Source organism: Suncus etruscus, chromosome 13 (genome assembly GCF_024139225.1).
Source record: "Suncus etruscus isolate mSunEtr1 chromosome 13, mSunEtr1.pri.cur, whole genome shotgun sequence".
Lineage (NCBI taxonomy): Eukaryota > Metazoa > Chordata > Mammalia > Eulipotyphla > Soricidae > Suncus > Suncus etruscus.
Window position 1 is genome coordinate 11,521,911 of NC_064860.1, and position 22,545 is coordinate 11,544,455.

The following is a 22,545-nucleotide window of genomic DNA, read 5'->3' on the forward strand; positions in this document are numbered from 1 at the left end:
CATTTGTTTGAAGTTTTCTCATTTCTGATCTCATATCTTCTTGAGACTTATTGGCTAGCCATTCCCTGGTTCCTTTAAGTTCTTTATCAACTTCAACATTTATTTTCTAAAATTTTCATCAGAGAGTACATATATCTGGAAGAACTACCATATTTTCTCACTTAGTGTTGTGGGGTTCTACATGACTTTTACATTGTGACCTTTGCAATCTGGTGCTATTTATTATATATTGCAGTGTATCTCATTGACTGGAAGAAATTCTCAACCACAAAGCAAAGCAGAGTGGCTGTGCTTTTCTTTAGGGACACTGATCATAAATGGTCCTTCTAAGTCACAGAAGACTCTGCTGTCAATAATAAAGCATAGATTCCCAATAACAAAATGTTGCCAATGGGTTATTTTATATAATAAATAAGTGGTGACACTTCATTTTTACCTCTTGATCTCCTGATTACTGAACACATAATTCTTGGACATGGAAAAAATAGTGTCTTGCACTGAAATCTCTCTTGCACTGAAAGTTTAGTATCTTCATGGTTATTTTGTCATTATATCAAATCAATTGCCTTGAGAGAAATCTCTGTCAAGGTAGCCAAATTAATCTGCTTTTGGCAACTGGATTCTGCCATTGGAAGCTGTCTTTCAAAGATACAATTGCTCACATTGAATTTAGGTCCAGTTCAGTAACCATAATTTCCAATGCAAGTTATATTCTATAGAAACGAGAAATTCCAGTGTTATTCAAAGTAATCAGACATGCGTTATAAGTCAGTGAAATATATGCTTTCTTAATACTTCCAATATGAATACCTGTAAAATAAATTTCAAAATACTCCTAATTTTTTAATCTTTATTTAAACACCATGATTAAAAATATGATTATAGTTGTATGATTTTAGTTATGTAAGGAACTTCTCCCTTCACTAGTGCCACATTCCCACACCAATGTCCCAAATATCCCTCCTCCCTACCCCACCCACACCTGTACTCAAGACAGGCTTTCTACTTCCCTCATTCATTCACATTGTTAGGATAGTTCTCAATGTAGTTATTTCTCTAACAACACTTATCACTCTTTGTGGTGAACTTCATGTAGTGAGCCGCATCTTCCAGCCCTCCTTTTCATTGAATTGGAGCATTTGACTAGTTCCTGTGTGCCATAGTTTGGTTCATTCTAGATCTAACCAAAAGATATACTCTTTTCATTTTATTACACTCTAATTAATTCTCATAATCAAAACATTTTATGTAGGATCTTAGCTACTAATACTAACATTATCTAATATATTTCCTGTTTTGTATCCTTTTTACTAAGTATACAATATTAGCAAGTTTAATTCCCTTTACTTTAGTTTTGGCATCTATGAAAAAAAAGAACACAAGGTCCTTTTGAGAATATATGACAAAGAATGTAAGAAACAGTATTATGATTATAGATTTCTTACATTTTTACTTATAATTTTGTCCCCACAATACAAGATAGAATGATTATAATACTGATAGCTATATGAATGCCTTCAAAGAATTATGTGCCTATAATTCAGACCAATTAAATAGGATTTTCTGTGCATATAGCACGAGCTGGGTGGCTTCTAAAAACTCCAATGTATATCATGTTTAGAAGCACAGTGCTAGACTTTGGGAGTCTCTGCAAATGAACAGTATTATAAACATGTTGTTCCCTTCCAACCTTGCTGTGGAACAACTAATGGTCTTTCCTTCTTGTCAGGAAGGGGTGGAGTGTGTTTCAACAATCTAGTTATGAAGTGTTCCAAGTGATACTAATGCACACTAACATATAAGAACTAGTGTTCTCAAATACATAAAAAAGAAAAAATCCAAAAAATCAGGTATCCAGTTCAAATCTCAGCACTCCCAAAGACACACCTTGTCAACATTACAAAAACCAGTGTCATTATTTTTGCCCAAGCACCAATCATTTCTAAATTTCTTGACCTACATAAATGTGATGTTATCTTTGCATTGCTCTAATACTCTGATCTAGGGGTGTCCTTTATGTTATTATTTCCATTTATGTCTAAATCTAGTCTATTATCACCTTTTGTCTTTCAGGTAACAAGCAATTCTTTTTATCTATTTTACTGGTTCATGACTAATTATCTCGTCAAGTTTTCCTCTTTTCTTTCTTACTCAATGTTCTTAGTTTATAATGCGTGTCCCACATTAATCCCTGCTTTTTGAAATGTATTCTCTCAAGTATTATCAAAGTGATTTTTATAATGATAAGACTCATTAATCCAAATGCTCCCAGCTTTAAACCAAAGATCAGTAAAATTTTTCTGAAAAAATGTTGACATCAAATATGTAAGGCATTGTGTTGGGACAATTTTTCTCTTTAATTCTGGCAAAGAAACAATTATAACAAATATGTAGTGAATAGGATTATTGTTCAATAAAATATGTAGTATAGAACCATTTGATGTTTGAAGAAGGAAAAAACAAGTGACAAAAATGGTAACAATGACCTTATAAATATCAACCATAAAACCAGTTAAAAAAGATCCTTGATTTTTTTTCACCTTGAGGAACAGGCAAATTTGCAATTTTGCTACCTGGTGGTGTACCAGAAAGGCACACTGTAGCACAACTTGTAACGAACATGAAGTCACAAAGATGTCAAAATCTGAGGTAAGCAGCACTTGGCAATAAGTAATATGTGACCATGAAATATTTGCTATAAATAGGAAGCAGTTCTTTCAGCACTTATATCTAAATATTTTTTCTACAGAGGCTATGCCAATGATTTTACATTTCCACTTCACAATGTCTCATTCATTTTATGATTAGATAGATATTTTAAGTTTCCTCCCTGAAAAAGGCTGGAAAGTAAGAAATTTCTGATAGTATGAGAAATTTGAAGAAATTTGAAGGAAGATATAAATAACTGAAAATCTCATGTCCATTTTAATGGGAAACTATTATTTTTTGGTTGTTGGTTTTCTTGCCTTAAAAGAGAGACCCTATGATAACTGATTACTCATATTTTACCTTATGAATAGCAGATCATGTAAAATCAAGCAATAAGTCTTGAAATGTTTCTCTTAGGTGCTAGTGTGGATAGTGCTCACATGTTATCAGAGATGGTCTTCTTGCATGTATATTTCTATACCCTACCCTTCTTGTGAAAAATATATCTAATATTATATTGTGGATTAGCTGCATATTGCATAATCTTTGCTATTCCCGCTTTGATTTTAATTATTCCCTTTCATAAATGAGACAGTATATGAAAGTATCATTAAAGTTTTTATGTTTTGTCAGAACATTTTGAATGATTATTTTTTATTTTTTAATAATATATTTATTTAAGCACTGTAATTACAAACATGTTTGTAGTTAGGATTATTACTTTTAATATGTTTTTTATTAAATCATTGTGAGTTACAAACTTACTAAATTATTCATGATTAAGATTGAGGTGTGCAATGTTCCAATACCAATCCATTCCCCAGTGTCCATTTCCTTACACCATGTCTCCAATTTCCTCCCCACCTCCCAGCCTTTCATTCTGGCAAGAACATTTTTCTTCTTCTATATTTTTTCCTTTTATTTATTTTTCTGTTTAGGCACTTTCATTTATCATAGTGTAACTTATAGGGTGTCATGAATATAATTTTACATTCATTTAGCACCCAATCCTTATCCAGAGTGACCACTTCTCTCTATCATTGTCACAGAAGTCCCTTCCCTAACCTATCTTCCCTCCTCCTGCAGCATCACGCTTTCTACTAAGAGCCAGTTCTCTGACTTTTTGTTTCTCTTGTCTTTGGACTTTAATCATTTCTCTACTGAACTTCTTTATATCCCACAGTATCAGTGATATTATACTGTCTGCCCCTCTACTTCAAACCAAATTCATTAATTTATTTCATTCAGCTCTCCGGACACAACTACATATGAGAAAATTGCATGACTTCATCTTTTCTGATTGCAAAGTAATATTCCACACTGTATGTATATATATGTATATATATATGTTTATATATGTATATGTACTTTAGCTTCTTTATACAATCATTTTTCTTGGGCACTAGAGATGCTTCTAGATTTTATCTATTTGAACATAGAAATTCACATGCCTTTCTGCATTATGCTTTGTAACCTTTGTTATATATTCCAAGAAGTAAAATTGCTGGTTCATATAGTAGCTGAATTCCAAGTTGCTGTTTTTTGTTTTGTTTTGTTTTTGGTTTTTGGGCTATACCCGGCGGCGCTCAGGGGTTACTCCTGGCTATCTGCTCAGAAATAGTTCCTGGCAGGCATGGGGGGACCATATGGGACACCGGGATTCAAACCAACCACCTTAGCTCCTGGATCAGCTGCTTGCAAGGCAAACACCACTGTGCTATCTCTCCGGCCCCGAAGTTGCTGTTTTTTAAAATTAATGTCTATATTTTTCCAAAAATGTCTGGAAGTCTTTCATTCCCACTAACAGTGAAAGAGGGTCACTATTTGCCTACATTCATCCAATATTGATTGTTATTTTGGACGAGTGCCATTCTCTGGTTGAGTTAAGACCTCATTGTTGTTTTGATTTTCATTTCCTTGACAATAAGTTATATAAAATTTTTGTATGCCTTTGGTTATTGTATTTCTTCTTTGAGGAAGTTAATTTTTATCTCTTTTCCCCATTTTGAAGGGGTTGGATTTATTTTCTAATAAATTCTATAAGTGCCTTATATATCTTCTATACTAAATGATATACTATATTTTTATCAAATGAGTGATGAGCAAATAATTTCCCCCAATTTGTGATCTGTCTTTGTATTCTTGTCCTCATTATCCTTGAGGTACAGAAGTTTCTTAAATTAATTTAGTCTCATATGTTTATCTTGGGTTATTTCTGAGTCAGAAACTTGTACATTTGGATAAAAGCCAAACTTCTAACATTGCATAACTAGCAGGCTATTTTATATGGATTAAAATTGAGTAAAAAAATACTCAAATATCTTAAATGGTTCTTGCTACTCAATTAAGAACTAAAATTTAAAGCCTATCTTGTCAGTCATGTTGTGTTGAGATGAGATGTTGTCATTAAGCATAATGTTGTCATTATTTTGGGGGACTTAAGCTGTTCTATCTGTGATCAAACCTATCTTCTTGAGTTTGGTGCTTGGAAATTTTGAAAATGTTTTCTTTTCTAATTAACTAATTAATTAATTAGTTAGTTCATTTATTTTTGGGTCACACCTGGCAGCACTCATGCTCTACGCTCAGAAATTGCTCCTGGTAGGCTCAGGGGACCATATGGGATGCCGGGATTCAAACCACCATCCTTTTGCATGAAAGACAAACATCCTACCTCCATCTATCTCTCTGGCCCCTTGAAAATATTTTCAATATTTCAAAATATTGAAAATAATTACTAATACATTATTTTAGGTGTCTCATATTATCTAATGCATTTTCTGAACATGTCAATAAGTCAAATATGCACAGAAATTTTCTTTTTTAACAAGTAATTTATAATAACCATTCTGATTTATATATTACATCAAAATAACAATAATCAAAAATTTGAGTAAACTGAATTTTCATTATCATCTTTCCCTTCAATATAATTTTAGAATGTGAATTTTGTCTACTGGATGATTCCAATGGCTTCTGCAAAACTAGTTCAAATTTCCCATCTGAAAATTTTTATTTTAGTTCAAGGTTCTACCCTCAGTGAACTTCTCTTTCACTGGGGGGATGTCACAATAAGTGGTGCTCAAAGGTTACTTCTGGCTCTGCACTCAGAAATCAATCCTCGCTGGCTCAAAGGACCACATGGGATGCTAGGATTTGAACAATCATCAGTACTGGGTTGACTGCTTGCAAGCAAACGCCCTACCTCTGTGCTATTTCTCTAGGCTCCATTCAGTTAACTTCTTAATCATACCCTTCACTGAGCATTTGTCTAGCTATATAATACCTTCTTCAATAGAACACCAGGTGATCAGACACTTATTATACGTAGTTATGAGAAAGAAAAATATCAAGTGTAATTCTGAATATGGTTTCTCACTTTCAATGTAATAAGATCAATAAAATGATAGTTAACTGATTGATATTCCTAAAAATAAGTGTAACCTACTATTATCAAAGGTGTTTATTTGGTAATGTGAATTATATACATAAACTATTTTGTAGTATGTTTTGGTTATACTTTTTAATCTTTTGATTCTAATATTTGTATGTATAGTGAAGGGGAATATGTAAAGTTTTTAGAGCACACAGGAAGTGACATTTTAAAGAAAGTCAATCATAGGTTTTCAGCTTTTTTCTTTACTTGTCATATAACTTTAGGTAAAATGTCCTATCATTGATCGCATAGTTATTTGGTTTTCACTCTATTGCAATGAACTAAAATTAAAAATTATAAAAATAAAAATACTAGCACATTCCTTGGGATCTATCAGAAATTCAATAATAATGACCTTCTGTTCCTGTAAATTTTATGGCATGATTTAACTCAAAATACACCAGCCACCAATATTCCAGAACCCCATGTTAGTTTTTGTAGAGGAAAGAGGAAATATGTCACTTAAAAGCACTAGATATGGTTGGCAGTAATATTTTATAAAACTCATAACATATACACATTTATTTGTATATTTGATTTCAACTTTTAGTGTTGCATTTTCAACTTAAAAAAAAATTATAAAGCCAGAGTGATCTAGAGAAGTTAAGCTATGGGAATGGAAGCATCATTCAGAGTTGTCTTTCAAAGTTCTGAAATATGAAGATCTCAAAAAAAAAAAAAAAGAAAAGAAAAACCAAGAAACGTTTGTTTTCTTCAGACCTCTCTTTAATCTATTTCCTCTTTTCTTTTCTGACACTTCCTTTCACTTTCCACATGAACTTTTGCTGAGGATATAAAAGCGAGTTTCCTAGTTACCACTTTCATTTCATTTTAATCTACTCTCCATCATCTTTCTACTGTGATGACTTAAAAATTTAAGCATGATTCTTTGCCTTTTCTGCTTAAAATAACCCCTCAAAACCCACAGCCCAAGATCATGTTACTCAAGATTGTGTGTTAATTAATTTGTACCTACTGAAATAGTCTCATTAATCATACTCTGGACATTTTCTACATTTTAGTCATGCTTAGTAGTGGACTCTATATACTAATAAATCCCAGAGACTCATATCCTGTAGTATTTTCTTTTACAAGGATTTTCCCCCTTCTCCATCTCCCTGTCTTTCATTTTACTATGATAGTCTTTCAAATACTCAGTCAAGTATTTTTTTTTTCTGGCAAGTCTCTCTCCTCTTCCCATCATCATAGTTCCTATTTCCTCTTTGGAAAAAAATTCTTTAGTTAGGTAAGATATCTCTCAAATTAATGAGGTCTTGTTGTTATTGTTGTTGTTGTTGTTTTGGGGTTTTGGATTTTTTTTATTGGTATCAAGAAAATATCTAGGTATTTTAGCATCTGGGACAGCCTCAGTTTTTAAATAATTTTGGGGACTTTTTTAGTGATTATGAATTGTTTCACAGTTATAATCTTAGCCTTTGTTTCTCAGAGTGTGGTCACAAAGGGTAAAATTTGCAAGAAAAGTCACAATGAGCAGCTACATCATAAATTTTTGCTGGTCGAGACATAGGGTCTTCTCTAATGTGACATCCACTCTTTTATAAAGCAGTAAGATTTTAAAAAAGGGGCCCGGAGAGATATCACAGCGGCATTTGCCTTGCAAGCAGCCGATCCAGGACCAAAGGTGGTTGGTTCGAATCCTGGTGTCCCATATGGTCCCCCGTGCCTGCCAGGAGCTATTTCTGAGCAGATAGCCAGGAGTAACCCCTGAGCACCGCCAGGTGTGGCCCAAAAACCAAAAAAATATATATATATAATAATAATAATAAAAAGATTTTAAAAAGATCAATACAAGATATTCATAAGACTTGAAAGAAATTTGGGGTTGGAGATAGCACAGTGGTAGTGCATTTGCCTTGAACACGGCTGATATAGGACGGACCTCAGTTCGATTCCCTGTATCCCACATGGTTCCCAAAATTTTTGAGTAAATAGCCAGAAGTAACCCCTGAGCGTTTTTTGGGTCTGTCCCCAAAACAAAACAAAAACAAAAGCAAAAAAAGTTGGAAGAAATTTGAGGTTATTCTAAAGGAGATTAAAAGTAAAGGGTCACATTATGACTGGGAAACTTGGTTAACAGATATCTATCTGTAATCAGATTGTTTTACTTCCTAATCCTGTGTTCACACGTTTACCATTTCTAATCTAACTGAATTTATTTTTAATAAACAAACTCTGTATTCTAACCTCCCAGTTAATCGCTCAGGTGCAGATATATTCTGACCTGATAAGCCATGACAGTAACTAAAGAGATATTCTTGCTTTGATTGAAGTTACTTCCCAAATCACCAAAAATAGCTTAGGAACAAGGTCATTGACAGTTATTTCATACTTATTCCACTGATGTTTTCTAATGCAATGTAATGACTTTCTATTTTTTCTTTCATTTTCCTTGCCTGCCTTAAAAAAAGAAAAGAAATAACTGTATGGCACATGGAAGAATTCCAACACGAGCCAAGGCCTCTATTAAAGTTTTAAATCAATTATTGTACTAGTACACACCCTGGAGTTGAAAAAGAAAGAACATCCAGGAGTAACAAACTTGACTGTTCTGGCAAACCTTGCCATTCAATTCATGCTGACATTACTGGGAATTTCTTTTTCTTTAATATTTAAACCTCAGGTGCCAATGTTTCACATTACTATTTCATTCAGTTTCTACCTCTAAGTCTCCCGAGGCTTTCACAGAGGGCATGATGCCCAGAGTTTGCTTACTTAGTTGCAGAGACAGCTGTCAGTCTGATAGGGGGTTCACGGACTAGACCATGGATTATTCCTTAGGTTATTACCTTCTGAGCAAAGGAAAGACTTAAGTTTGGAAATCTGAGCACTTCACAACTTGGCATTCGGATGTCAGGAAAAAGAGTTCATCAGAACAGTTGAGATCGCATTACAATGGTATAGAACACGGTGAATTTTAACTTAACAAGTACTCCGTATTGGATTTATATAAGCACGAATAGTGCTCGAACAAATTCTCATAAATCATAGTACATGTTTTTTTCTAGGCAAGTATTGGAAGTCAGTGAGGAGAGTGACTCTGCCAAGAGGTTGTGCTCTGGCTGGGGCTCAATTGCAAGAGGAGACAGAAACCGTTTCTGCCCTGGCCTCCCTGACTGTGGGTGTGGAACAGCCCTTCGCCCAAGAAGATAGAAGGTATGAATCCAACATGGGGGACTTGTGGGCTCACACACATGCTCATCATCAATGTTTTGAACCATCTTCCTGGCCTCCTACACTTGTCTACTCCACTCCCACCACCTGCCTTTTCCCAAGCCAAAATGCCACAACACATGCTATGGGCTCCCAACGATTCCTTTGTTTTGTTCTTTCTGGAAAATTGAAGCTAAAGCATGTGGTTGCAGCTCGCAGAGAATTGGAAGGGATGGGATCTATTGTCAGAATAATCGCTCTTGCCCCACAGAGTGTAGATAATTCTGGAATGAATTGTTTGTGAACATAACTGGTATCCCTATTTATTTCATTTTTTTTTCAAATCCTCCTTTTTCCATCTCACAAAAAATTTTAAATGAGTCAGAGGAGGAAAAGATGAAAGTAGAACAGGGGCCGGATGTATGGCTGTCAGCTGGAGAAACTGTACACATCCATGTTCTTTATGGGACTGTCTGTGGGGTTCAATGGCTAGAGAAAGATGAAAATGATCTTCAACAGGAGAATGAAGCGAGGGATTGTGATGGTAGGTGTGCGTTATTGTAGGTTATGAAAATAAGAAGTTAAGGGCCCGGAGAAATAGCACAGCAGCGTTTGCCTTGCAAGCAGCCGATCCAGGACCTAAGGTGGTTGGTTCGAATCCCGGTGTCCCATATAGTCCCCGGTGCCTGCCAGGAGCTATTTCTGAGCAGACAGCCAGGAGTTACCCCTGAGCACCGCCGGGTGTGGCCCACAAACCAAAAAAAAGAAAAAAAAAAAAAGAAAAAAAAAGAAAATACGAAGTTGATCTGGGGCTGGATTAATAGTATAGTCCGTAGATCTCTTGCCCTGCATACAGCCAACCTGGGTTCAATTTCCAACACTCCTATGATCCCCTGAAGGGCCCCAGGATTTATTCCTGAATGCAGAACCCATGATCATCATCAGGTATAGACTTCAAATAAACAACAAAAATAAGGGAGCTGCTTCAACAAGTCTTCATATGAATATAACATAAGGAGGTGGAGAAAGGTTTGCATTTTGGTGTTTATCCTACTGGCAAAAATTAATGTGGCCAAAGTCATCACCAATGCACATTAACACTGGTACTTTCCTTGGGAATTTTCAAAGTTGTGTTTCTTTAACATGAACTAAAAAAATGTTAAAAATGTTAAATATAAAAAATTGTCAAAAATGTTAAAAATGAATCAAGTGGGGCCCGGAGAGATAGCACAGTGGTGTTTGCCTTGCAAGCAGCCGATCCAGGACCAAAGGTGGTTGGTTCAAATCCCGGTGTCCCATATGGTCCCCCGTGCCTGCCAGGAGCTATTTCTGAGCAGAAAGCCAGGAGTATCCCCTGAACACTGCCGGGTGTGACCCAAAAAACCAAAAAAAAAAAAAAAAAAAAAAAGAATCAAGTGAGGCTTTGTTATTAATTTGTACTGTAAAATTGCTTCTGAAAAGGAAATGGGCCTCTGTAATGAACATCACCATTAGATATAGATCCTACTATTCATGGATAGTCTGGCTATTTTCCCAAGAATGCACAAATTTGAACAGGTTTAGCTTTCTTTTACTAGATAGTCAAAGTTTAATAGACTTAACATCTTTTATTTTTGGTCAAGAACAGAAGATACATTGAATAAGGCTTTATGTTTGTGCAATTATAATTTCTTATAATAACCACTTTAACATATTACATGCTGAAGGAAAGTTTCTCTAGTATTTAAATAGAGTACAGTGCTTATATGATGGTCTATATAAGTATAAGTCATATAAATACCTAGAATACCAGGAAAGAGTTATTTTATATTTTTGTTAATATGAACTAAACCCCTGCTGTTACCAGCTAAGAACTGAACCAAATTCATAATCCAAAGGTGTTGCAATTATTCCCAAGGCCAAATGCAGTTGGTTTTTTGTCATCTGAGAGCTATAAAACTGAGGAAACTAACATCTGTTACTATTGGATATAAAAGGAGGAAACTATTCTTTAGAATTCGCTTATTATAGAGAAACAAAACTAAATTTCAATCTGAATGAAATCAAATGAGGAACTTTTCCCATTAAGCTGCAGATCTTGGATAATTAACCAAAGAGGTCATATTATGAGACCCAAATAATATAAAAATCCTAACATTTTGGAAGAAATTGCCTCCGCTAACATGCTTGTTTATCTTCAGGTAAATAATCCGGATATTTTACTCTTGATGTTGACAAGGACATATTTCTGACTTCAGTTCACAGTGATTTTTAATGTTCATTTGAGAGTAGGCAAGAATGTAAATGTAAATTCTTCTGATGGACAGAGAAATGGAGTTAAAGGTTCTAGCATGAGCTCATTGAATTATCTAACAACCTCACATAGATTGTATTCATTTCTATTTTGATTGATTTTTCTTGTGGGAAGAAAAAATGATTTTTCCTGATATATGGCTTTAAGCTTATCTTCTCAGGGAGAAAAACAATCTTACTAAAACAAACTTTTTTATTTTTATTGAGCCATGTATAAACTTCAGAGAAAGAGAGAAAAAGGAGAAAGAGAGACAATGAAAGAACTTGTGAAGCAACAAAACATTTATCCTTTTCAGGAAATTATCAAAACTGTCTTCCTGCTCAATGCAGGAAAGATAAAGTACAAAAGCATATTAAAAAAAATTGGAAATGTTCTTGGGCCTTTGTTATGAAAACAGTATTTGAAATAGACAGGAAATTGAAGAATTAGAAAAATCAGAGAGTTAACTGTATAAAAAAAATGGGGTGAAGGCAAGATTCTTTTTATAGGAAATTATTGCCAGTTATTTTGGAGGATATATTGGTGTTTGGAGTGAGATGACTCATTTTGTACTAAGGTTTTGGGTAAGGCAGATCTTTTCCTGGCCAAGTCATATCTGACTCATTTACCACTAGTGAATAAGGGATAAAATACTCCTGGCTAAGAACCATTGTAAGTATTTTTTGTTCATTTTTCTTGGATGGGGGTGGGAGAATGACAACACAGTGAAAACAGTTCTTTTCGTCTTGTAACTCATTGATGGACCATGAAAAATAAATTAGTAGAAAAAGACTGATACAGGAGGGTTCATTTGGGGAATGACTGCCTGAAATACACAAGTTTCGGGCAGCAAATTAATTGAACAGGAGAAAATGACTGGTGATTCAGTAAAACCACAAAAATTAACAGAATCCGAGTTCTATGTTCAAAACGTTAAATAGGTAGGCCTGGTTAAATATTAAATGAATAGTTTTGCTGTTATTTGAACTATCAGATAGTTTAGAAAGGTGAAGTGTGATCTTGCTTTCTTTCTCCTTATTTTCTGGGAAAATGCATAACATGCTTAAACTATTACAATTTGCATTTGTCAGATATTGCATCAAATGTTCTTGTATTGAATCGGTCAACACAGCATCAGGCTTATTCCTGGCTTTCAGTTCAGTGTCTGCTGAAATTTAAGTAATGTTCTCTTTGGCAATCAGTACTACAGGATGATAAGTTATACGTTATTGAGAACACTTCAGAGTTCACAAATATTTTGTTTTAACTATGACCAAAGACTAGAAGCTTTTCAAATTTCAGTTTTACCTATTGATTATAGGAAGAATTGTGTTTTCTTAAGTTTTAACTTATTATTTAGACATTTAATAAGCAACTTTAAACATGAAACTATATAGTAACAAAGCATTATGTAATACAGAAATATGTAAAACATAAGATTCTGACTGTGGCTATTTTCTTTATTTAGTAAAGACCCTATTCATGAAGATAAGAATAATAATCAATATCAATAGACTGAAATAGCCAAATTATCAACCATCTCAGTTTGAGTGGCCTACTAGTAAGCACCAAAGACATTGATAAACCCATTTTCACTGTATCTAAATATTTACATAGGAATCAGACAAATATATCTAATGTACTTAGAAACACAACTAAATTTTACACCCTTCAAAATTGTGTCCAAGACTTCTAGAAGTGAAATGCTCCAAGCATAAATTATGTCGGTTTCTGTTTTTTTCTCTATGATACCATTTTATTGAGTACACGTTTATCTAAGAAGAAAAACATTCCAGTATAAATTTTTTCTTTCATTTTCATCCAGTGTTAACAAAATTTATTTAAAAATGAGTTGTGATTTGGAAGCTTCTGGTGGTGAAAGAAAAAAAAAAAAGTCTCCTTTTGTTTTCTTTTCTCCTCCTCTTCCTGGGACTATCTTTTGTCTGTTTTCTTTCTCAACAAAGGGTCTTGAAGCTTCTGTGAAGTCTAAGTTAGTACACATAAGTACATTCAGGATTATTTTCAAATGCCTACTTATTTATTTTGCTAAATAATTTACTTCTGAATTCCTTAAAAAGAAGTGTTTAACTTAAAAAGAAACACAATTAAAATACATTATAAATAAAATGTAGTATGTGATAAACCTTGTTCCATAATCTCACTTTCTCTTCACTCCTTCACTCTTGGTGCAGAGGAAGAGTAGAGTCAGACTATACTCAGCTTACTGAGATTTAATTACTATTTCCAACTTCATAATTGTGTTATTTCTAGGCCTTGTTTCTTTATCCTTTCCATGAAGGGGACAATTTTAAAGTAATTTGAGGATAAATTGTGACAGTATACCATAAGAATCTAACATAACACTTACACATGGTGAGCAATCAGTAATGATTATTTTTATTATTTACATAGTTATTTTTAAAAGTGATTTTATTAAATTTCCTGCTAATGCATTGCTTATCACTGAGTAACCTATACTAGGATACTACATACAATATAGATCATTTATATATCTACAAATTATATAATCTAAAGCAATAATGCAGTAATTAAAACTAAGAGATTTACAAATATTATTTAAATTATTTCAACTAAACAATCTTCACTTAGATGCCATAAATTTTATAATGCTTGGTAGGCTATTTGCAATGAATAGCTATTGGTTCAGTGAATAAATCTAAACATGAAAGAGAAAACATTATTAAATGATAACATGGCACTTTGCAATGATACCCAAGCATTTTATGGCCATGTGTTGTTTTCTATGAGGCAGTCTTTTCTTTTTAAATTTTTTAAGTTTTCCAAGTATATTGACTTTTCTCTATAGTACTCATTAACAATATCCATTTTCAGTTGGTTAACCACAATTCTTTGTATTTAAAGATGGATTGGCTGCGGAAATATGATAATGAAGAGAGTGGAGAGCAACCTGTTTGTTTGAATGGAGAAAGGAATTGTTTTCAGTAGGACAGGAAAAACATGGGAGTGACACTGACAGATTACAGGATTATCCTGAGTTTTCAAAATGAGGAGGAAGAATGTGTGGAACATCTGGTTCATTCATTCCTTAAACACTTTCTGATTATCTTCTATATGTTAGACCAAGAATTGGGAGCTATGGTCACAAAACTTTCTTGTAATTATAACACTGTTCACAAATTTGGAGAATTTGCTCTTGGTGTCCTTAAAATATTAAGTATCTTAAAATGCTAAGAGGACAGAGGCTAATTTAAGTCTGAGTTGGCTAAAATGGATGGTATGGCCTGGTTCTGTTTGGGAAATGCTAGGAAAGAATTTGTTTGTTTTCCCAACTTCAAAAAATTGCTTCAACTGCTTGATAAGTGATATTTAGCACATATTATCTCTCCAACTGGAGAAAATAAACTAAGAAAACTAGCTTAAATGCAAGAAAAGAGTCCCTACTTAAAAAATATTATACAACTCTGATTTACTTAGATGTTAATAATACAGTCATTTCAGGCATTAAATCCTCACACACAAATCCCATGATCAGCATGATTTTCTTTTCACCTGTGTTTCTAATTTCGCACCCAGCGTCCTAGGCTGGCCCCTTGTAGGTAAAATTTACTTTATATTGCTTACTATAACACAAGACAAAAAACTTAGCAAACTTAGATCAACAACTGACAATTTCAAATAATTGTTATATCTTATTATTAAAGTGTTATTAAAGTCAATGATTAAGGATGGGTGCTAGCTGAGCCACCTATGTACTGTTTTGGCTCACTAGGTTTGGGAGATTTTTATTTAACTTTCCTGTGATACTATTGGGCTGACACTACTATGGAATTACGAGACCTCTAAAGATACAGAATATAAAGATCTGAAACAAATTTAGTGTCTTGGAAGTTTGATGAAGTTAAATTGTAGAGCTGGGCCATTTTTTAAAAAATATCTTTATTCAAGAACCATGGTTAAAAACATGTTTGTAGCTGGGTTTTAGTTATAAAAACAAATACCCCTCTTTACCAGTGCAATAGTCCCATCACCAATGACCCTAACTCTCTCTTTCCCTAGCCCCTGCCTGTATTCAAGACAGCCATTCAATTTCTCTCATTCACTACTATTATCATAATAATTGTGTAAATTATTTCTCTAACTGCACTCACCACTCTTTGTGGTAAGTGTTATATCATGGGCAATTCCTTCCAGCCCTCATCTCTATTGTCTCTGAGCATTATTATGATATTGTATTTTATTTCTATTTTATTAATTAATTTATTTTATTATTACTATTATATTATAATAATATATTTTATTATTATCATATCATTATGATAATGTATTTTATTTTTATTAAAATCCATAGATGAGTAAGACTATTCTGTGTCTATCTCTCCCCTCTGACTTACTTCACTCAGCATACATGGATGACATGGTAACCATTTTGTTTTAGGGTGATAGGGTGTAAGATTTAACACTGGGCTGCTGTGGCTTCAGGCAAAAAGAAAAAACTAACCCCACCCATTCTGAGAAAGCCCCAGAGTATTTGTCAAACTACAGGTCTGTCTACAGACATTATCTTCCTTTTCTTTCTGTACTTTTAAAGACTGTTGTGATTATTTTAGATCTACCAAGCTAATTTTTGATAATTTCCTCTTTCAAAGGGAAATTTACTCACACCTGTAAAGTCCATTTTCACCATCTGAGCTTATGCAGAGATTCCAGAGATTAGAACTTAGAGGTCTTGGAGAAGGGGGGCATTGTTTCCTATTATCAGTTCAGTTATAAATAATCATAAATAGTTAATATTCATTGGTTAGATTGAGCTTCAGAATGAAAGAAGACTACATCTCTGCTATGATCTGAGGAACAAATCAGCTAAAACAACTGAGTCAAAGTGAAAAGATACAAAGATGAGAAAGTAAATTAGAAAGAACTCCAAAATAGAGAAACTAATTAAGAGCATTAATTATTTTTAACTTCTACTACTCACACACAATCCAAACTATCTATAAAATCCTTATTGTAATTTTCTTAATAGTCCTCATAGACACTTTTTCTTCTTTCTAATTTATTTTTCTACACAGTAAAAAAAAGCAGTTCTTAAATATCCTACACAGTAAAACAACAAAGAGATAGAAAATCATTCCATGCATTAATTTCAAATATATCAATGCTTTTCTACTTTTATTTGCTCATTCATAACGGGAATCATATAATCTCTGAACAATGAACTGTTTCCTTAATTTTTTTGGCCACACCCAATGACACTCAGAGGTTACTCCTGGCTAAGCACTCAGAAATCGCTCCTGGTTTGGGGGACCATATAGGACGCCGGGTGATTGAACTGTAGTTCGTCCTAGTCTAGTGTAGGCCAGGCAGATGTCTTACTGCTTGTGCCTCTGCTCTGGCACCAAGTGTTTTCTTAATTTTATCCCTCTTCTCTAATACTTATTTTGCTTATGTTCTGATCTGAGCTCCATCTATGACAACATTTTATTTTTTTTGAAACTGAAGATGAAGGACATAAAATATTATGGGCAAAATTTAAAAAAAAATTACCTCTGCCATACGCACCTAAGCACTGTCCAAGAAAAGATGAAGGAAAACATTACTGGAACTAGAGCAATAGTACAGCAGGTGGGGTGTTTGCCTTTCACGTGTCTGATTTGGGTTTAATCCCAGGTATCCCAAATCGTCCCCTGAGCCTGCCAGGAGTGATTTCTGTGTGTAGAGCTAGGAGTAACCCCCTGGAGGTAGCCGAGTTTGGCCCCAAATCGAATAAAAAACAAAGAAAGGAAAACATCATTCAGAAAATCTCATTCAGTGAGGCTACCTCCAGAGGCAAAGTTTAACTTATTTTCTTTTTATAGCTTTAAACATTCTAGCTTAGTTTGAATATACTTGAGTTTTAATGTTAAGATAGTAATGTCAGAAATACTACATTATATTTGACTTCTTGCATTCCACTTAATGTTTAACACATTATATATTTTAAATCCATACCAGAATTAATTTGTTCATTTTTATTACTGTTCATTATTCTAGTACATAAAATGTCCTAATGTATTTCCCCATGCCCCTGTAAATGGGTATTTAATTTGTTGATACTTCAAAGTTTTATAAAAATATTGCTTCACAAGTTTTTTATTGTGAGTAAAATTAATGAAAAGAAAAAATCACAAACTATCAGAACTTATAGCATATAACAAAGCAGTACAAATGGATAAGTGCTCACCAGTACAGGCTTACATTAGGAAATGCAAAAAAACCTTAAGTTAATAACCTAACTTAATATTAAGAAACTAGAAAAATGGAGCTAGAACAATAATACAGCAGTGAGATGCTTGTCTTGCACACAGCTGACTCAAGCTCAATCTCAGGTACTTAGTATGGCCCTTCTAAGCCTGCTAGGAGTGACTTCTGAGCACAAAGTCAGCAGTAACCCCTGAGTACAACCATGACTCACCCAAAAATAAACAAACAAAAAACTCAAGAAAAAATCAGGGTAAATAAAATCATAGCATCTTTTGTTTTAGTTTTTGAGAAAAACATTCTCAGCTGACTCACAAGGAAAAAAAAGAGAAATCAAATACATCATATTAGGATGTAAGAGAAATTAAAACAACTTTATAGAAATACACAATGTCAAAAGAATTACTAACAACAACTTTACGCCACTGAGATAAAGACTCTAGAAGAAATGAATGCGGTTTTCAATTATTCAACCTCCTTAGACAAAAATCAGGAAAAAGAAAATCTGAACATACCAATCACTGAATAATAAAATAAAAATACCAATTAAAGGGCTGGAGAGATAGCATGGAGGTAAGGCATTTGCCTTTCATGCAAGAGGTCATCGGTTCGAATCCCAGAGTCCCATATGGTCCCCCATGCCTGCCAGGAGCAATTTCTGAGCAGACAGCCAGGAGTAACCCCTGAGCACTGCCGGGTGTGACCCAAAAACCACAAAAAAAAAAAAAGAAAATACCAATTAAAACTCTTCCCAACACAAAACTTCATTACAAATAAGTTAAGAGCTATTTATACCAAAATGTCATCATACTACCTATTTTTCCCAGGCTCTTCCAAAATATTAAATAAATGGCAATTCTTCCTACTATCATCAATATGAGGTGGGAAGCAATGAATTGTCCATTTTCCAAAACGTGCTTAGTGTAAAATTATTTTAAATGGAAAAATGATATCAGATGAGGTTCTATTTTTGTGAGTGACTATGTTGCAGTAATAGATCCTGCTCAGACTTCCAGAATATAGCTAGGAAACGTGTATCTGGGAAGTTCATAGATCATCTACCAAGAGAAGAGATGTGCTCTTTACATATATGACAATATTCTTTATGTAAGATGCAAATGTTGACGCTGGACTAAGTCTTTATGCTGTGGAGTTGGGTTAGAAATAAGAAAATTTATGATAATACTGTGGGCAAGGTGATTTATTGGATTGGGCCAATCCACTTGGATCCCCAGCCCCATATATGGTTCCCTGAGCAGTAGCCAGAAGTTACCCCTCAGCACAGAGCCAGGAATAATCCCTGAGCACAGCCAGTTTGAAGCAATAGTAATATATACATAATAAATATTATATAATATGCTAATATAATATACTATAATATATAATATAATATAATATACTAATATTATATAATATTTATATTAATTATTGATTAACATATATTTATATATATTTATATATAAATATAATGTATATATATTTATATATAATAAAACAAATGGGAGAATTTTGAAGAGAAAGCATTACCTGAAGAACCAAAACATTTTGTCCAATATTATGTTTATCCATACAGAACTGTCTATGAAAAAACAATCTGAAAGATTTATGAATCTGTTTAAGAAACTTTTCCAGGACTGTGAATACAAAGCCTCAGAATAGCTCAGAAAAACACCAAAAATAAAGCAATGACAGTTTTTTCTATCATCATTTTATCCTTCTGCTGTCACTATATAGTGCAAAAGGGAACTTGAAGGTCAGAAAGAGTTCTAGCTAAGATAGGAAAAGCACAATGAAAAACACACACACACTTCAGCTTCACTGCATAGAGAGATGGACAAAGTTAAGACATATAGAGATAAATAATAATAAGGAACAGGGACAGGGGCTGCCAGAATCAGTAACACAAGAGTAACAATGATGCTGTAAGTCCCCAAGTAATTTTCACTGCTTAGAAACCAGGGGCCAGTACAAGTGTGTTGAACTCCCAACATATTTATTTCATTGCTAAGGTTTTGATCCAATACATTTTCCAATTCTACAGTTTAGATCTTCTCCACTCCCACCTTAGTATGTAGCCTAAGACTAGAATACATATTGGCTATTAATCCCAGTATCTGTGGCCACATGAATGAACAGCATTAGCTTAGACTGTACAGCTGATTCCCACCAGTATGCATGAGCTCAAAGAGTCACTCAAATTTTGCAGCCATGCCTCAGTTATCACCATTGATGTGATTCCCAATTGTCATGGTGACTACCTCGGCAAGACTTTGCAACCATGAAAGACCATATCATGAGCTAGAACCTCACAGTTTCCATTTCATCAGGATTCAATCTGTTCTTTGGCTTGCACTAATGAGTTCCCTGCCATTTGTCAATGCAGTTCTAAAACTTTAGAGTCCAGCTCCTGTTATTGCATCTACTACTATGTTTATGCCCATAATGCGACATTTCTACCATAAAAGTGCATGATGATATTAAAGGCAACAAACACTGCTTGTGGCTAAGTTCTGAATTTATTCTGTCATTGACATGTTCCACTAGGCTTACCTGCAGATAAGCACCTGCTGTTCTAAACTCTAAGACTGGCTTCATTATCATACACACATCACAAATTTTCATGTCTATAGTCAGTGTTCTCATATCTTCCATGAAGGCACAGTTGACCATGATCTTCCTGGTCCCTAATATTATATTATTATAATTATTATTATATTGGTCTCTGTCTTCCTACCACTGTACAGCATCTACAACTACCTTAGCAATAAAATGTGTTCAAACCACTGGCTTCTGTCACCACCACTGCCTATCCTGGTTAAAACCCAGAAAGCCTACCAGGATCTTTTATGCTGCTCACCAAGCACATTACCATAGTTGATGTTGCAGAATAAATAAGGTATCTTGTCCCACTAAAAAGACTCAGAATTCTAAGAAAGGATGAAGAATCAGGAAAACATGACACCACCAAGGTGACATATGAGGCAGGATAAATTCTTCCAACAGAAAGGAAAAAAGTATTAAAAATCCACTCAATTTTCAATAATTTTTCTAAAGTTTCCCAGAGAGTTATAAAAACTAAGAAATAATGAAAAGATTATCAAAGTAAAAGACTGCATCAGAAAAATATTTTACTAATCAAAAATTCAGAAGAAATGTAGAATACAAATAGGGTATACATTTATTACATAAATATATACACCAGAAACTTGAAGACACTAGTTAACTAGATTGAAGAAGATACAAATAACTGGAAAAAGATTTTGTATTCATGTAGAACATAACTATTCTTGTTACAGTGTAGCCCAAATCATCTCTAGATTCAGTACAAATACTATCAAAATCCCAATTAATCTGTACATATATAATAAAAGTAATCCCAAAATGTAGAATAAGAATCAAAAAAAAAAAAACCCCTAACATTATCTTGAAGAAAAGCAAATTTAAGACATTTTGTGTTTGGATTTCAAATAATGTAACATAGCTGTAGAGATCAAAACAGCATAGCAATGACGAAAAACTAGACACATAGACAATTGGAATAGAGATGAAAGCCAAAATATGAGTATAAAGGATGAACAAATATTTGACAGTGAATCCAAGAATATGCTGTGGGGAATGATAATCTCTTCAATAAAATATCCTAATAAATTTTGATCACCATATACAAAAGATGGAAAGTAGAAGCTGTTCTAGACAAAAACAAGTTGCTCAAAATGTATTTACATAACTAAAACTCTGACAATAAAACCAACTCATTTATTTTATCAGGACAAATTTTTTTAGTATAGCAGCAGAACACAAGTAATAAAAAATATAAACAAATTCAATTGTATCATATTAAAAACTGAAAGCAAAAGAAACAATCAAGAAAACTCAAAAGCAACCTACTCAGAGAAGAAAATATTTTGAACCCATGTAACTGTAACTGAGAAGAAATTATTATAAAAATATACAGATATAATATATCAAGTCAAAAAGTAATTAATTCGATTTAATACATGGATAAAGGACCAAGATAAGGACTTTTTAATGAAGACATTCAAATGGTCTACAGATTATAAAATATCCAAAATTAGAAAAAAATAAACAGGAAAATGCATGTGAAAACTACCAGTATATGCCTATAGTAATGCATTTTCTAATAAATATGGGTGATTTTTGTAAAGAAGGATGAATCTTTGAAAATTGATGATAACTTTGAAAATTGGTGTATCCAGTATTGAAAATAGTATAAAGGTTACTCAAGAAATTAAATTAAGGCTGAAGAGCTAGTACACTACGTCCTAGTTTGATCACTGACACTCCATATAATCCCCTGGGTCCAGCCAAGAGTGATCTCTACATATAGAGCAAGGATTAATCCCAGAGTGACACTAGGTGTGGGCCAAAAGACAAAAAATCTTTGAAAATAATTAGCAAAGATGTCCTATATAACCTAGTAAATCCACTTCTGAATATATAGAAAATAAACATATATGTATATATAAATCAAAAATCAATATCTTGCAAAAACCTTGTACTTTCATTTTATATTCATTTATATTCATTGTAGCATTAGTAACAGGATTCATGTCACAGAAAATGTCCAAGTACACATCAATTTTAAAATAAGGAAAACATGAGGTATGTTGAATATTATCTATAGATGACAAAGAATAAACAGGAGATGCCAAGATGTTCCCTAAAAGAAGAAAAATGAGAGGGCTTTCTTGCTCCCTCCACAAACGTTAAAGTTTTAGGGTGCAGAAACATGAATTAAAAGCAGAATATTATGTGGGACCTTGCTGAGATTGAAAGA

At 33.6% G+C, this 22,545-nt stretch overlaps 1 protein-coding gene across 1 annotated transcript in view; it reads left to right on the forward strand.

Moving 5' to 3' along the window:
* Positions 1-22,545, forward strand: part of HDAC9 (histone deacetylase 9) — a 950,572-nt gene that overhangs the window by 917,840 nt on the left and 10,187 nt on the right. Inside the window, exon 26 of the mRNA XM_049785709.1 lies at positions 9,112-9,259. Coding sequence (XP_049641666.1) covers positions 9,112-9,259 — 148 coding nt within the window. The remainder of the gene's footprint in view (positions 1-9,111; positions 9,260-22,545) is intronic.